The sequence below is a fragment of the Staurois parvus genome, unplaced genomic scaffold (assembly GCF_062004578.1).
Source record: "Staurois parvus isolate SC_StPar_1 unplaced genomic scaffold, SC_StPar_1.0 ptg000439l, whole genome shotgun sequence".
In the NCBI taxonomy this organism is placed as follows: Eukaryota; Metazoa; Chordata; class Amphibia; order Anura; family Ranidae; genus Staurois; species Staurois parvus.
Window position 1 is genome coordinate 5,317,436 of NW_028318235.1, and position 17,253 is coordinate 5,334,688.

At 41.8% G+C, this 17,253-nt stretch overlaps 1 protein-coding gene across 2 annotated transcripts in view; it reads left to right on the forward strand.

Moving 5' to 3' along the window:
- MFSD12 (major facilitator superfamily domain containing 12) overlaps positions 1 to 17,253 on the forward strand; it is a 172,825-nt gene that overhangs the window by 151,580 nt on the left and 3,992 nt on the right. The window contains exon 10 of one of the 2 annotated variants that reach the window (XM_089687901.1): positions 8,973 to 9,028. The exons of the other annotated variant lie outside the window; for it this stretch is intronic. Within the exon in view, the coding sequence (XP_089544027.1) occupies positions 8,973 to 8,998 (26 nt within the window). The 3' untranslated portion in view covers positions 8,999 to 9,028. The remainder of the gene's footprint in view (positions 1 to 8,972; positions 9,029 to 17,253) is intronic. 2 annotated transcript variants of the gene reach the window in all.

The following is a 17,253-nucleotide window of genomic DNA, read 5'->3' on the forward strand; positions in this document are numbered from 1 at the left end:
GAGCATGGGAAAAGTATATTGCAGCTACGGCTCCCATATTTTCAAGAATTTACATTGGGAGTCATTGCAGATACTCGACATCTGTTCATTGAGCATCATAGTGGTCATACGGTCCCGCACCCCCTGAAGAGGGACAAACTGGCTCTTCCAGGCCTGAGCAATTGTTCTAGAGGCCGACAAAAACAAATAGGAAGCCAACTTCTGCTGATGAGCCAAGAGGCCCGGGATGGGACAATGAAGCAAAGCATACCGAGCATCCCGACGTATGGAGAGATGGAACAAAGTGAAAAGGAGGCCAAACACGCGAGACCAAAAACGAAGCAGCCTCGGGCATGACCATCAGATATGCAATACATCACCACGATGGCCACAACCCCGAAAGCATCGATCACTGCAGGCAGGTTTGCCTGTGCCAAACGAGCCGGAACCCAATACCAACGAAACAATACCTTGTAAGCCGCCTCCAGTGTGGTCGTATTAAATGAGCATTTAGCTATGAGTGACCAGGCCTTATTCCAGTCCCCCGGATCCACAGCCACTCCCAGGTCGCGCTCCCACTGAATGACATATGAAAGAGAAGTATGCGACGAGCGTCTATTCAAAGCTGCATAAAGAAGGGAAATAAGGCCTGGGGCGCCCGGCCGCTGTTGGCAAAGCAGTTCAAAGGCAGATTTCTGGTACGGGAAGACAGAATTGCCCCGCAATGAGAGCAGCCAATGCCGCAATTGAAGGTAACGAAAAAATTCCGCCGGAGGGATATCCCGTGACTCCCGAAGAGAATTCCAGGTAGGGAAAGACCGAAAGGTCAAAAAGTGTCGTACCTGTGAAAAACCATTGGTCACCCACCAAGAAAACGCCCTTGGTTGATCTAAACCTGGTGGGAAGAGGGGGTTGTTAGTGATTGGAAGCAAAGGCAAAAAAGGTGACATTAGGCCACTGGAGTAACGTACCGAGTCCCACACTTGTAAGCCATGGAGCAAAATTGGACTCAGTGTTGTGGGGCGCAGGGCAGGTGGAAGCCATAGAAGTGTTGATATCGCAATAGGAGCACAATTAGGTAATTCCAGGAGGACCCAGAGAGGTATGTCTGAGGAAGCATGCAACATGGATAGCGGGGCTATCTGGCTTGCCTGATAATATTTAGTAACATTGGGAACCCCAAGGCCACCCTGGAGTCTATGAACAAAAAGCGTAGTTCTGGAAACTCTGGGGCATTTATCGGCCCACATAAAACGCATAATCTTTACCTGAAGCAACCGAAGGAAATGAGGAGGAACCCGCACTGGGAGGGTGCGAAAATAGTATAACAATTTTGGCAAGATGGTCATTTTTACTGAATGAATCCGTCCTATCCATGACAGGTGCGGAAATTGCCAAGAATGCATAAGAGAGGACACAGAGCGAAGCAATGGATAATAATTTGCAGCAAACAGTGAGTCATAGGTGGGGGTTAAGCGGATGCCTAGGTATTCAAGAGAAGAAGAAGCCCATTTTATAAGGGAAGTGGGACTGTAGGCGCGAAACCAAATCTGAGGCCAAAGTAATATTAAGCGACACAGTCTTATCCAAATTGATACAGAGACCTGAAATCAAGGAGAAGCGCTCAAGAACCTGTTGCAAATTTGGAAGTGTCATCAAGGGGTTAGTGAGAGTCAAGAGGGCATCGTCTGCAAAAAGGTTCAACTTGAACTCCTGTCCAGCGTATGGAACCCCCGATATATTACAATCAGTCCGGAGTGCCATAGCCAACGGCTCAAGCGCCAGGACAAAGAGTGCTGGGGACAGGGGGCATCCCTGCCTCATACCTCGCCAAATAGGAAAGGAATCTGAGAAATACCCAGCGTATTTTACGGCAGCCGAAGGGGAAGAATACAAGGCTTGAATCGAAGAAAGAACAGAGTCCCCAAAACCCCAGCGAGACAGCACAAACCGCAGATAGTCCCAGGATAGAGAATCAAAGGCTTTATATATGTCTAAGGACAGTAAGAATCCCGGTATTTTCCGCTGTTGTAGAAAATGTATAAGATGGACCACCTTACGAACGTTATCACCCGCCTGTCTCCCAGAGACGAAACCCACTTGGTCCCTGTGAATTGGGCTACGCAAATATTTATTGATACGACCGCTAAGAATCTTTGCCTAATATCTTCGGTCTGTAGTTTTGAACAAGTTGGGGGTCTTTGCCTGGTTTTGGGATAGTTGTGATTATGGATTGCAGCATTTCATTAGGGAGTGTACCTGTAGATGCGGCATGGTTAAAAAAAGCGGTTAGGTGTGGTGTAAGGTTAGTGGCAAATATTTTATAAAATTAGTTTGTGAAGCCATCATTCCCTGGAGATTTATTAAGGGATAAGGTTTTTATAGTTTTTTCTATGGGAGAGAATGGGATAGATATAGAGGTGAGTTGTGACGGAGTAAGATGGGGTAAATTAGTGGTAGTTCAGAAGTTTTTTATGGACGATGTCGTTGGTTGGGGTGTATCTGGGTCATCTTTGATATTGTTCAAGGTTTGGTAGTAAGTTGCAAAGGCGTCAGCAATGTCCTTTGGATTTGTAAGTGAAGTGTGGGTATTTGGGTGAAAAATTGAGGAGATTTTAGATTTGAGGCGTCTTTGATTATTTTTGTTAGAAGTGAATTTGCTTTATTACCTAGAGAGTAAAATTGTGATTTCGGTTTTTGGAGGTTGAGGTCATAATTATATAGTAGAAGGGTTCGGAGCTGGTTTCTATCTGAGGTGAGGGATGCAGATGTGAAGGTATTGGGGTTTTGTTTGTTAATTTCCTCATTTAGTTTTATGGAAGCTAAAAGTTGGTTAATTTGTTGTGATGTGTGTTTATTGATTCGGGCGTTGAGTTGTATGAGAATACCCTGCATGTAGGCTTTGTAAGCAGGCCAAAGTGTGGTTATAGAAATATCAGGTGTAGTATTCAGTTCAAAAAAAAAAGTTATGAGCTTCTCATAAATGTTCAATATAGTAGAATTCAGTCTCCAGATGGGGGGAAGTGCTGAGCGTTGAGTTGATGAGTTGAGCGTTGATGACTATCAAGGATTATGTTGATTGGAGCGTGGTCTGACCATGTGATGGTGCCGATGTTAGATGATGTTATATGTTGCAGAGTCCATTTATCTGTAATAAAGAAATCAATTCTGGAGTAGGATAGATGAGAAGGGGAGTAGTAGGTGTAGTCTTTTTCGGTACTGTGTTGGCATCTCCAGATGTCGTAGACGTCGTGATCATGTAGGAAGCGATTGAAATTCTGTTTGAGGGATCTTTTGCTGGAGGATGAGTCAGGGAGTGGGTTGCCGATGACGTTGAAGTCTCCGCCGATGATAAGTCTGCCTTGTTTTTGGGAAGAGATAATGGTGTGGAGTTTACGATGAAATTGGGTTTGATTGTTGTTTGGACCATAAACATTCACTAGAGTGTAGAGGGTGTCGTTAAGTTTGCAAATCAAGATGTGATAGCGACCTTGAGGGTCAGCTGCTTCTGATATATAATGGAACTGTATAGTGTCTTTTATGGCTGTAAGAACACCATTATGTTTCTTAGGGTTGGTGGACATGTAGAAGTGGGAGAATCTATGTAGTTGTAGTTTGGGGATCTTGGATGTTGTGAAATGTGTTTCCTGTATAAAAAGGATGTCTGCATGAGATGTCCGAGTTTCCTTTTTGGAGCATCGATCTTTTGAAAGGGGAGTTTAAGCCACGAACATTTAAAGATGTTATGTTAATCATAATGTGGGTCCGTAGTACGGTTTGAGAAGTAGTAGAGTTGGTGTTTGAGGCGTTGATCAAGGTTGGACGGATATGGGTGCGATGAGGAGAATTTTGTAGTCTGGGCAGTGCGGAAATGGCTCGATCGGAGAGTCAGAAGCCATGTTCCAAGTTCATTCGGAAGACTTAAGCGAAGTGTTGAAGTGTTTGGTTGACTGGTGGTGCGGGAATAGAGGGATGTGAACAGGGGTAAAAAAAAGCTTGCGTAAAACGCAAGAAACATGAGTAGCTTGGTACGCTACTTCAAAACTGGGGGGTGTGAACAAGCATTGACCATAGACAAGTTCATGCCAAATAGTGTTTCGTAACAAGAAAATTTTAAATCTGGCCAATCACCAGATCTTAATTGGATAGAAGGGATATAGTTAGGTAGAGCGTCAGAGGTGCGGAATTTGGAGCGGATAAGAGGTATAATGCGCCAAGATTATTCAGCTTCCATCTGTTGTGTAGTAGAAGAGGTGGATTGTTGGGTATCTGCAGGTAATACGTGCCAAGTCTTCAGTAGATCTATGCCCGCTTCTAGGTTTCTAATTGTGTAAATTCTGCCCTGGTGTCTGACCGTAATTTTTGTGGAGAAGCCCCATTGGTAAGCAATGCCATGGTTCCGTAAGGCCTTGGTGATGGTAACCAATTTTTTTCGGTTAAGAAGCGTAGCTTTAGATAGATCTGCGTATAGTTTGATTAGCATGTGATGATGGTAATGGAGGGGGGTTTCTAGCTGCCGCCATTATCTTCTCTTTTATGTGATCGAAATGAATACGTGCCAAAACATCCCTAGGGATTGATGCTGACAGGAAAGACGGTTTTGGGATTCTGTGAGCACGGTCGATGGCGAGCTCAACATCTGAGAGAGATGGGATAAGGTGTTTCATATATTGTTGGATGTGGGGTAGTAGTGCTTCGTTGGTGATAATTTCAGGAATACCCCTAAATTTAATGTTGTTGCGTCTGGACCGATCCTCCAGATCCGCTAGTTTCAAATTGATCTGTTCGATGTCAGAAGTATGGTCCGCATGTGCGTCAATCAAGTCGGTTGTGGGCTATAACTATTTCCTCCATTTTTGTCTCAATATGGCGTAATCTGTGGTTCTGCGTTTGAATCATGGTAGTAATTTGGGCAAGTGATGAAGTTAGATCCTAAAAATATATAAATAAGTGAGCGCTTACAATAATAGTATATTATTATAATGACAGCAGCTGTACACCAAAGGCACCGTATAAGACCTCCAAATGAACAACAACATAAAAGAGGGTGCAGCGCTAGTGAAATTTCAGAAAAAGAAATAAAATCATGCACATATATGAATGAATAAATATAATAAAGTGACACTGTGCAATTTTATATATATATATATATATATATATATATATATATATATATATATATATATATGCCACTAGGATATGTGGCTGATATCGTGAGAGAAATGCACTATATCAAACGGAAGTAAGTCCAAGGTGAAAATGTGAGCGAGATCTCAGATGATCTTCTGACGTTCAATGACACAAATTGTGGATGAGGTGAGAGAAATAGGATATAGACTGCGCACTCACCAGATACGCAACCTTTATGCGCATTTGTGGAATATGACAAGGACATCAGATGTCTTCACATAGGTCTGATCAGATCTGGTCACGCATCCTTTACTGCCTCATGGTTTGCACTCAGCGTTCACATTTAAACATGACCCCTCTGTGGATGTAGCCAGCTCCCTCAGGAGCTAAAGAAAACAGAGGAGGCCAGTAGTGCAATATGTCAAGAATATTTATTTCCAAGCATAGGCAAGTGAGCATAACAAAAAGCAAGGTGAGTACTGACCAGATTCAAAGTTGCCGCCGGGACCCCTCGTGGTGCCGGTGGTATAGCGTCAAACAGCTGTAGCTCGACTCTAACGTGTTTTGAGCAAATGCTCGCAGTCATAGGGTTTTTAGCTCAACCATTATAGTTTTTGTCTCAACCATTATAGTGTTTTAGCTGATATCACAGAGTTTCCTCCTTCTCTGTACTAAAAGGAGGTGGTGGCAGTGTAAAGGGTTAATTGCGTAATTAACCTGACCCAGTAACAATCGCTCAGGCTGCCGGTACATCGATTGTGGTCCAATTAGCTGGAAAATCGTTGTGCAGGGTGCAGCTGGGTGTGGCATTGTTACGCATTTGACATCGCGGTTTTAGATCGGCTAGTCCTTCGGTCACGAGTTTGGTGAGAAGGTCTGACACCATGATCGTGACAGTCAGCAATGATGTCAGGAGGTGACATCTTGTTTACTACTATTCATGTGATCACTGATTGGCCAATCAGGGATCTTATGAATCAGGACCTCACAGAGAGGTGCCGCACAGGCAGTGAATGCGGGGGCCGTTTATAAACAGCAACTCTCTTTGGCACTGCTCCTGTCCGGCCGTTTATGTACATGGGCCGGATGGGAAGTGGTTAAAATAACTCAGCGCCGTAACGCAAAAAATGGCGTGGTCAGGAAGGGGGTAAATCCTCAGGAGGAAGTGGTAAAGGGGTGCAATTACATTGTAGTGAACCTTTCGGCCTCTGTATTCTTAACATAACTTGCCTAACAATGTGTGCTATGTTATGAACATGTATCTGTTCATTTTTTTTTTATGAATTTCATATACATTTACACATACATCTTGTGACTTTTTTTTCTTTCTATAGGTTTTCTACTTTTCAATAAAAATCTAGTTGTGGGGAGTCTTTAAAAAATTTTCAAATGATTAATGTGCGTTTAAATGTATGGTGAGAAATGGGTGTGGCAGTTAAATGGTTAAACATGAAATTTGTATGTTGAATTGCAATTACTGTTCAGATTAGGGTAGTACCATAGTCTTTATAGATGGTCAAAGAATGAGACAGAATACCATATAAGCTAAAGTGGTTTACGGGCTGAACAATGTTGTGCTGTGTGTGAGGAGTTAACAGATGGACACACCTAATGTGTGCAGATAATGTCCAGGATTTCTGACAGTAGACAGACAGGGTGTAGCTCGGGGTAAAGTTTCAGTACCAAAAGCGGTAACCCCGAGCTACACTCGGGCTTACCATGCGGTGCTGTTCCGGCATCTGTTCTTCACTTGCCTTGTCCTGAGCTCCCGCGATGTCCCTCCTTGCAGTGTCCCTGACAATGTAATCCGGCGGATGCCGGCATCTGTCATCTGGGTTCCGTCCCCTGCGAGCGTCATTTGAAAATGACAGTGACATTTACTAAATACACTAAAATCACATAGTAAAACATTACTGTATCAAAACATTTCACATACATTTTGTCCCTAGTGCTTTGTCCTGTGCCCTGCCTGCATTTTTACTGTTCTTTCTGCCTGGAAACTGAGAAACGTCCTTGGCGTCCAAAAAGTGTCCCTTTAGGCCAAAAGCGGTTTTAGACCAGCTAGAGAACAGCGATAGTAAATTAGAACTACTTGCAAAATTGAGTGATAATGATTCGTGGGGAAATTCGTCATCACACTGAAAACGATTTTGCGACTTTGCTCAGTGATGTGCGAACTTGGCGCTATATTTCAAATTTCAGTGTTTTTGGTTTATTATATTATTGAATTAAATGTATTATATTATTTTTTATGATTATTTATTAAATTATAATTTATGATTTCGTGTTTCAAATTTTATCATACATGGGATGTTTACTAGACTCTTGTGCGGACAGATTTCAGTGAGTTATTCCTAAAAATTACAGGCCTACAATAAAAAAAAAATACATCCATGCAAAAAAAGTACCGCTTTGAGCACAGAAGTATGGACATAATCAGACCGCTAGGGAGGTTAACTTGTAAGAAGTAGTAAATCAGGGAGATGGCGCCTGAAGCACCAGGGGAGGGTCGGTAGATGTGTTCAAAGGCTGTGGAATGTTCTTTTTTGAACATTTTCCTGGTCAGTGTAGATCCTCAGGGTAAAAGGGAGTGATGTCAGTTCCAGGTACAGCAGCAGTAGGTATGGAAAACATTTGGAACATGCATGCTCCCTCATCAGGCATACTGACCGGGAAATACTGGGAACCACCAGCACACCCAAGGACAGTGCTTTAGAGACTTGTCTGCAGTGGGAACAGCCAGGAGTTGCACAGCGGTTGATATCGGTTTCTCAAGCGCTCATTTGACTACTACTATTGTTATTATTTGATTACATGGGACCGTACTGAACATTGGTTCACGAAATTTATACATGTAATCCATGAATCAATTGTATTGGTATGTAATATGTATTAATATACCCATAGGGATATGCTGATATATCTGATGTTTCATAAATTATGTAAAATGGTTGCGCACCGCCTGCTTCTTCCACATAAACTCCTATTTAAGAGTGACAATTCAGCCATCCTAACAGGCCTGAAGAAAAAGCTGAAGCTTTGAAACGCGTAAGATGACTCATCCTCACGTTCCTCACGAGTCACTTGATAAACATCTATATACCTACCTCAGTTGCTGGCCGCTCCTTGTGTTTCCTTTTAAGAAATTTCCAGTGATGTCCTTCTAAAAATAATACATTAACTTCTCATACACTGCTTTTTAGGTGTTCCACATAGTTTTGTACAGACAACCTTTCATATTATGGGAGTTGTATTCCTTTAATAAAAAAAAAACCTTTTAGTATCACTTTCTTTTTTTTTTTTTTTTTTTAGAAACATATCTATACATACCTGCTGTGTGCAATAGTTTTGCACAGAGCAGCCTGGATCCTCCTCTTGGGTCCCCGTAAGCTCTCCTCGATCCTCCTGTCTGTCCGGTGCCCCCATAGCAAGCCGATTACTATGGGGGAACTCGCTGCTCCATGTGTCCATTCACACACGGAGCCGTGGCTTGGCACCACCCCTTCTCTCTCCTCATTGGCTGACTGGCTCTGACAGCAGCGAGAGCCAATGGCTCCTGCTCGCTGTCTCAGCCAATGAGGAAGCAGAGACCCGGCAGAGCCGAGGCTGTTGTGCACATCGCTGGATCTCGATGGGGCACAGGTAAGTATTGGGGGTGCTGCTGCACACAGAAGGTTTTTTACCTTCATGCATAAAATGCATGGAGGTAAAAAACCTTTAGCCTTTACAACTGCTTTAACTTGCTTGTCCTAAACATTTATCAGCATCCCAATACCTAACACTTTTTTGTAATCTTATTTTTTGTTTCTATTTTAGTTAATGAAACAATTTCATCTCCAGCCAAAATTGTGTTTTCTCTTTAGGTGTGACTAGAGTGGCAAAGGATTAGAACCTGGAAGAGATTTTTCCCCCTGCCCTGGTGACATATTTTTGGTTGCTATTCTGTGTTAACTGCAAATGCAGTTTCTTAAATGTCCAAAGTGCAATAAGTAGCTTTGCATACACTGTATAGTGCAGTATATGTGCTTAATGTGCAGCTTTTCTTGTGCTTCAAAGCGTCACGTTTTTATACTCAAGTTGCCATTTGACTGCATTGCACTCTTGGATCTCCAGTACTCTGGATCCTGTAGAGTTGTCATGCAGGTTTAGAACTGCAGAGTGACAGTGAGTTTCCTGTGCCAGAATACTTTGTGTCCCATCATTTGCAATATCTGAGAAGGCATTGGAAATTAAATGCATACTCGCAGACCTGTGAGACAAGTGGCATGAAGGAAAAATAACCTTCAGGTCTCCCCCCTATTTTGTGTCCTATCAAAGACCAAGGGGGTAGAAATAAGGTGACATTGTTGGGCACAAGTTATGATAGGACTGAAAAGTGCATGGAGGGTGGGGGAAGCAACTTGGCTCCCAAGAGCTCCTCCAAAATCCCCCATTTTATTCCTTTCACTGGACACAGATGTTGGGGCTTTTTTATCCTCTCTGCAGAAAACCAACACCAAGTCATTACTCTTTACCACTGGAGTATTCTTTCAAATAACTAACACTGGTCCATTTTTCCTCCTACTGACCAATAAAGCCTAGGGTATTTTCCCTCCCAATAACCAGCAATGTAAAAAGCACTGTTCACACCTGACCACTGCATTGTGTATACTATGTTGTATGTAGCATTCACTGCATACCACTGCTTTGTATCTGCTTTGTTGAATTTCCTGACAGCTGCTGTTGATATGTTATGTTCTACATTCTGACTACTGCACTCTGTAAGCTGTGCTGTACATTACATGCTCTTGTATTGTCAAGTAGTCCACAACGGTTTTAGTGAATCTCTTTAAAGTAGGCTAAGACTGCGTTAGCCTTCTGGATGTGTTATTTATATAGAAAATCATTTTGTTTTACAGTTTTGTTTCTATAAAGTGATCTTTTATCCTGAAGTTTACCTCTGAGCTTACTAGTCCTTGGATATGATGGCTGCATTAGTTTTATTTTTCTGCAAGCACAGAAAAATACTGTGGATCTGTGTCCTGTGATCTGACCTGAAATCTCTAACAATATTAATAGCTTTCTCCTCTGAGCTACAAAAAATGCAACTGTATGTAGTTGAGATGAGGATGGAGGTGGTTTCACTCCAAATTCAGTCCAAATCAGAAGAGCAACCCAGGGTAATATCTCTGCATCTCCACTGATACAGTGCAGTGAGACTGTCTCCCCAGAATAGGAAGTGTTATTGGCAAAATCAAAAATATAAAAAATGTAAACCACACTCCAAAACTTAGTTATTCTTTCTGTACTTAATAAATGTCAAAAAGTACTGCATATAAGAATGTCTCCACCTGAAACCAAACTTCATTGAATCGTTTCACCTTCTGGTTTGCTCACAAGGACTGGGGAAGGGTGGGAACACCCCTCTGTCCTTGTGAACAGGCCAACAGTTGTGAAATACATCATAGATGGTTGGTTTCTGTTGGAGACATTACTGTGTGCAGTCTTTTTTTTTTTTTTTTTTTTTTTTTTTTTTTTTTTTTTTTTTACAGTCATTACACACAGAAAGTAGAGTTAAGTTTTAGAGTGTGGCTTACATTTTTTTTTATATTTTTGATGGAGATGGGTTGTCTGTGTGTAATGAAAGGAGCAAGTCTGGAGTTTAGCCATGGGTTTAGGTATATTGACAAAACCAAGAAGTGAAAATAAAGGGAAAAAAAAACAAATGTAGCCACCACATCTAAAGGCCTGTAAGCTGCAATATATAAATGTTTTGGGTTTTAGATACAATGTAAATATTATATTATTCCAACCTTAAATATTCCTGATTTGTTCCTGTTGTACATGTACTTGAATGAAAAAGTATCATGTTCTCTTTGTATTGCTTCCATTATGTGAAATCCCTGGTGTTTCAGCCAGTCCCCCTGCTTTCCTTTTTCAAACTGACCGCACTAGGCACTTGTATCCCAGTGTGGTCAGTTTTCTGGCTGTGTTGGAAGGACAGCCTGCCTGTGCTCCAATGGTCATACTTGTGCTGATCCAACTTCCCCCTCAGCCATTCATTCACAGGGAAGATCAGCATACAGTTGTTAATACAACCCTAGCTCTCGAAGTCCTTATGCAGCTGAGAACAGATTATGTAATCCCCTATTAAAAAAAGAGGGAAAATATATTTACACGGAAATGTTTTACCTTTCATTTCTATTTTAAACTGATTGGTTGGTTTACCAAGGTATTCACAAATACTTCAAGGACTGTTTCATACTGTTTCATACTGTACTGTATGTGTTCAGTGTATATTGTGCATAGGCTCAGACTCTTTTTTAACCAAGCCAATATTTATTGCAATCTTGCCAAGCACAGCTTTTGCCTTACTGCACTTCTCCTTCTACAGCTCCTTTCTTAAAGCTAAAGTTTACTTTTTGATTTTTGGTATCTGCTTCTGCTACAAATCTTTTCACAGCTGCTGCATAGGGACCCTAACAGCTGTTTTCTGGTGCTTTAAAAGTTGACTGCAGCCTCAGCTACACAGAAAAGTTGTGCCACTCACCTCCTTCTGCTTAGAAACCTTGTGGTCCCTGCCATTTCTGCTCTCATCTCCATTTATAGAACTCTTCTAACCACAATCCAAAAGTGCATTGCGTACTGTGAATGGGCAGAGGAACAGTTGAAAAACATGTCTCCCCTACCCATTCACAGCACGCAATGTATTTTTCTGTGAATGGAGGCAAGAACGGAAGGTGACGGGAGCAGTAAACATTTCTGTGTAGCTGAGGCTGCAGTTAACTTTTACAGCACTAGAAGACAGCCACTGAGGAAACTATTTGGCAACTGTGAGAGAGGGATCCGGAAGAAGCGGACACACGTATAATGTGTATGGTGCTGTATCAGAAAAAGTTAAACTAATCTTCAGCTTTGATGTACCCCAGGAGTGTTTCTCTTTAAGTCATCTATTTATATACCTAGCCTCGACTCTACCACCTGAGTCAAGGAATATGGTATGCTGAGGAGGTGTTATGCTTCTGAACATAACTGAACATACAGTGGGGCAAAAAAGTATTTAGTCAGCCACCAATTATGCAAGTTCTCCCACTTAAAAAGATGAGAGGCGCCTGTAACTGGCATCGTAGGTAGACCTCAACTATGAGAGACAAAATGAGAAAAAAATCCAGACAATCACATTGGCTGATTTGGAAAGCATTTATTTGCAAATTATGGTGGAAAATAAGTATTTGGTCAATATCAAAAGTTCATCTCAATACTTTGTTATATATCCTTTGTTGGCAATGACAGGTCAAACGTTTCCTGTAAGTCTTCACAAGGTTGGCACACACTGTTGCTGGTATGTTGGCCCATTCCTCCATGCAGATCTCCTCTAGAGCAGGGATGTTTTGTCGCTGTCGCTGGGCAACACTGACTTTCAACTCCCTCCAAAGGTTTTCTATGGGGTTGAGATCTGGAGACTGGTTAGGCCACTCCAGACCTTGAAATGCTTCTTACGAAGCCACTCCTTCGTTGCCCGGGTGGTATGTTTGGGATCATTGTCATGTTGGAAGACCCAGCCAGGTTTCATCTTCAATGCCCTTGCTGATGGAAGGAGGTTTGCACTCAAAATCTCACGATACATGGCCCCATTCATTCTGTCCTGTATATGGATCAGTCATCCTGGTCCCTTTGCTGAGAAACAGCCTCAAAGCATGATGTTGCCACCCCCATGCTTCACAGTAGGCATGGTGTTCTTTGGATGCAACTCAGCATTCTCTCTCCTCCAAACACGACGAGTTGTGTTTCTACCAAACAGTTCTATTTTGGTTTCATCTGACCATATGACATTCTCCCAATCCTCTTCTGGATCATCCAAATGCTCTCTAGCAAACTTCAGACGGGCCCGGACATGTACTGGCTTAAGCAGGGGGCACTGCAGGATCTGAGTCCCTGGCAGCGTAGTGTGTTACTGATGGTAGCCTTTGTTACTTTGGTCCCAGCTCTCTGCAGTTCATTCACTAGGTCCCCCTGTGTGGTCCTGGGATTTTTGCTCACCGTTCTTGTGATCATTTTGACCCCACGGGGTGAGATCTTGCGTGGAGCCCCAGATCGAGGGAGATTATCAGTGGTCTTGTATGTCTTCCATTTTCTAATTATTGCTCCCACAGTTGATTTGTTCACACCAAGCTGCTTGCCTATTGCAGATTCAGTCTTCCCAGCCTGGTGCGGGTCTACAATTTTGTTTCTGGTGTCCTTCGACAGCTCTTTGGTCTTCACCATAGTGGAGTTTGGAGTGTGACTGAAGTTGTGGACAGGTGTCTTTTATACTGATAACAATTTCAAACAGGTGCCTATGATACAGGTAATGAGTGCAGGACAGAGGAGCCTCTTAAAGAAGAAGGTACAGGTCTGTGAGAGCCAGAAATCTTGCTTGGTTGTAGGTGACCAAATACTTATTTTCCAACTTATTTTCCACCATAATTTGCAAATAAATTCTTTCCAAATCAGCCAATGTGATTGTCTGGATTTTTTTTTCTCATTTTGTCTCTCATAGTTGAGGTCTACCTATGATGCCAATTACAGGCCTCTCTCATCTTTTTAAGTGGGAGAACTTGCACAATTGGTGGCTGACTAAATACTTTTTTGCCCCACTGTATGCTGTTAATGTTAAAACCCACTTTCAGTACACTGTGTGTGCATTTATTGGGCAATTGCTGTTCCTCAGATTTCATTTTATTATTAAAAATCAATACATTCAGCTACATGGCAGATGAGGTTCAATACAGAGAAAAGTTAAGTTATGCACCTGGGTACAAAAAATATACATTCGGATAGGCTCTCCTGAACTGATGCATAAAAAGGGATAAATCAATAATTCTACCTCTTTACAAAACACTTGTTCAACCTCATTTTAAATATGCATTTCAGTTTTGGTCACCAATCCTTGGTGTTGTTGAAAGAGTTCAAGCGGTATTAAACCCAAAACAAAATCTTTCTATATTGCAATTTAGCAATTCGTAGATGATGAATTCATTAGTTTCCTTTTTAGTCTTTATTTCCTTTTATTTTCACCTGGTGATGCAGCCAGTATGTCTGCTGTTTTTCAAAAGAGCAAGCTGTTTTTGCAGGGTTGATACAAACCATTTATTACTGTCAGGGATGTTTACAGTGATCAGCTTTTATTTATGTAAAGCCTTTATCACAAAGAAAAAAACTGCTGTAACAGATTGTGTTACCTGGCACCTAGCATCAGTTGATATATCTAAATCTGCTAACGTCTAACACGCCCCTTCCCCCAGATTAACACTGTTGCTGTCCAAAGGTGCCCCTGTGCTCATTCATCCAGAGTGGAGGCATTTTAATACAGGGCCAGATCAACAGGTGAAAACAGAGTAAGAAAATTAATATGAATGCAGCCACCACATTTAATGATTGGTAATGCTGCAATGTATTATATGTTTGGTTTCAGGTTTAGTTCCGCTTTCAGGAAAGGGCAACCAAATTTTATTAAGGGTTGGGGTTGTGGAGGACCTTAGCCATAAGGATCAATTATATTTATTGTTATTCACTTTGCATGAAAGGCTGTCGGGGAACGAGAAGATTGCCGCGATGCACGAATCTGCACATGCGTAGGATCCCAACAAGACATGCAGGCGGGCACTAGGACCCAGGCGCGCCTGTCATCAATGACGGCGCCGGGCAGGCACTAGGACCCAGGCGCGCCTGTCGGCGGCGGGCTATTTAAACCTGCTCTTGCAATGCTCACATTGCCCTATGGTCTTGTTCCTGTTTATCCTGTTCCTGTGAGAGTATCTTTTTGTTACCGAACCCTGCCTGATCCTGATTACTGCTGACCATCTCCTGCCCTAACTCCTGGCTCGTTTGACCATTCTTTTGCCTGTCTCTGATTATCTGATCTCCTGCTGCTGAGCCTGGCTTGTGACCCGACGATTCTCTGCCTGCTGCTCTGTTCCGTTCTGCCTCCATCGATAACGACCCGGCCTGTCTGACTCTGCTACTGTTCACAGTGTGTTCCGTCCATCCATTGTGCACGGATCCATCCGTTACTGTCAAGGCCTGCTCAGTCTCCTCACATCAGGCTCTTATCCAGCTACGTGCCACTGGCAGTTTCCTCTACTACAGCTGGGTGTACCCAGGGGTGGCGACCTGGTCTCAGCCTGCTCCAAGTCCATCCCCACCATCAGGGCCTCTGGTGAACAAGCAGACTGGGGTTTAGACCCCGCGCCCTAGGGGATTCCAGTCTGTGGATCCATAGAGCAACCCTCAGTAGGTACGTGACAGAGGCACTAAAGAAGGGGTATGATTAATTGTAATCATTTGACATTTGGTCCAATACTACCAAAGGTGACTATAGCCAGTTGTTAACTCTTAAGGACCCTGAGGAGTTCACACAGCCATGATTTTGGGTTAAAAGAAAGTACATATAACCTTAGATTGTGAAAAGATTTCTTTATTGTAAGAGCAGTAATAATGTGGAACGTCCTCCCCCAGGAAATGGTACTAGCTGAGAGTATCGCTGATAACCTCAAAACTTCCTCAGAAAGCAAAATACACAGGGCTATGGCAATTGTTAGAGAATAAAAAAATCACACACAAGTTTAACTCACTTGACCTGTGTCTTTCCCCCCCCCCCCCCCCCCAACCTTGTAAGCTACATATTTATGTAAACAAATTGTGCAATGCTCTATTTAATATTTTATTATATATCAAACACAAATGTTTAAGGAAGGTAAACTTAGTTTTGTCTTTCTCAGGACCAAGTGTGTGTGCACAAATAGACAACGATTATTAAATTAAAAATATTTTTTCCCCTGTTAACTGGTTATTTCTAAATTTTGCAGTAAATGTGAGAAGTAACCTAAAATGACCTATTAACAAATACAATGGGGGGGGGGGGGGGATTTACTAAAACTAGTGCACTCAGAATCTGGTGCAGCTGTGCATGGGTATCCAATTAGCTTCTAAAGCAGGCCATACACGTGTAGATTTTTGGACGAGAATATTCGTAAAAAAAGTCATACAAAATGCTTTGAACATTCGGTGAATGAACGGATGTCGTTCGAAAATTGTCTTTTGCTTTTAACATTTGAGTTTAAAATTAATGTAATTTCCGAATGATAACCACATATGCTAGGCTGAAAATTCGTTTGATCGAGAAGTTTTCCTTCCTGCCCCTTCGAGTTTTCCCATCACTGCTGTCAAAAACAAACATCGATTTGACCCCACTAACGATTAGAAAGTCAAATGAAAATTCTTGAACAAAAATCTATACATGTATGGCCAGCTTTAAAGAAGAGAGTGTAAAGCAGGCTATACACGTGTCGATTTTTGGACGAGAATATTCGTAAGCGAAGTCGTATGAAAATTCTTTGAACATTTAGTGAATGAGTGAATGTCATTCAGAAATTACATTCATTTTAAACTCAAAATGTTAAAAGCAAAAGACCACTTTCGAATGATCACCACATATACTTGCCGAAAATTAGTTTGATCGAGAAAAGTTTTCCTTCCTTCCCCTTTGAATTTTCCCATCCCTGCGGTCGAAAACAAACATCGATTTGACCCCACTAACGATTAGAAAATCAAACAAAAATTCTTGAAAGAAAATCTGTATGTATATGGTCAGCTTGTACAATTAAGCTTTGCATAAAAATCTGGTAGGTGATTAGTTTCTATGCAGAGATTCACCAGATTTTTCACCATGCAGTTTTAGAAAACAATCCCAAATGAACATCCCACCAGTGTTCACAATGAACCTTGGCTGAAGTAGCAACCATAGTAGAGTAGAATTTCATGAAAATGTTTGTATGGGAATTCAGAAACATCGTTTATCACAGCATTTGATTTGTACCATTTTGGACTTAACAAATTTCATATGAAAACCCTAAAAAATTTTTGTTCGATGGCTGTGCCAGTGTTTCCAATTCTGTGCTCGATTTTGGGATGCACATGCATATTACAATAGGTCTGGTCTTTCCCAAACGAAAACTACTTTTATAGTTAGAATTTCATTGCTTTGAGAGAAATTTTCAATCCTTTTCCTTTGTTTTCAACTGAAGGGACAAGGAAAATCAATCATTGAATTGACCCCATTGACTCTTAGAAAATTGTTCTGAAAACAAATTTTTTCAAGTAATATTCTGCTGGTGTATCTCCAGC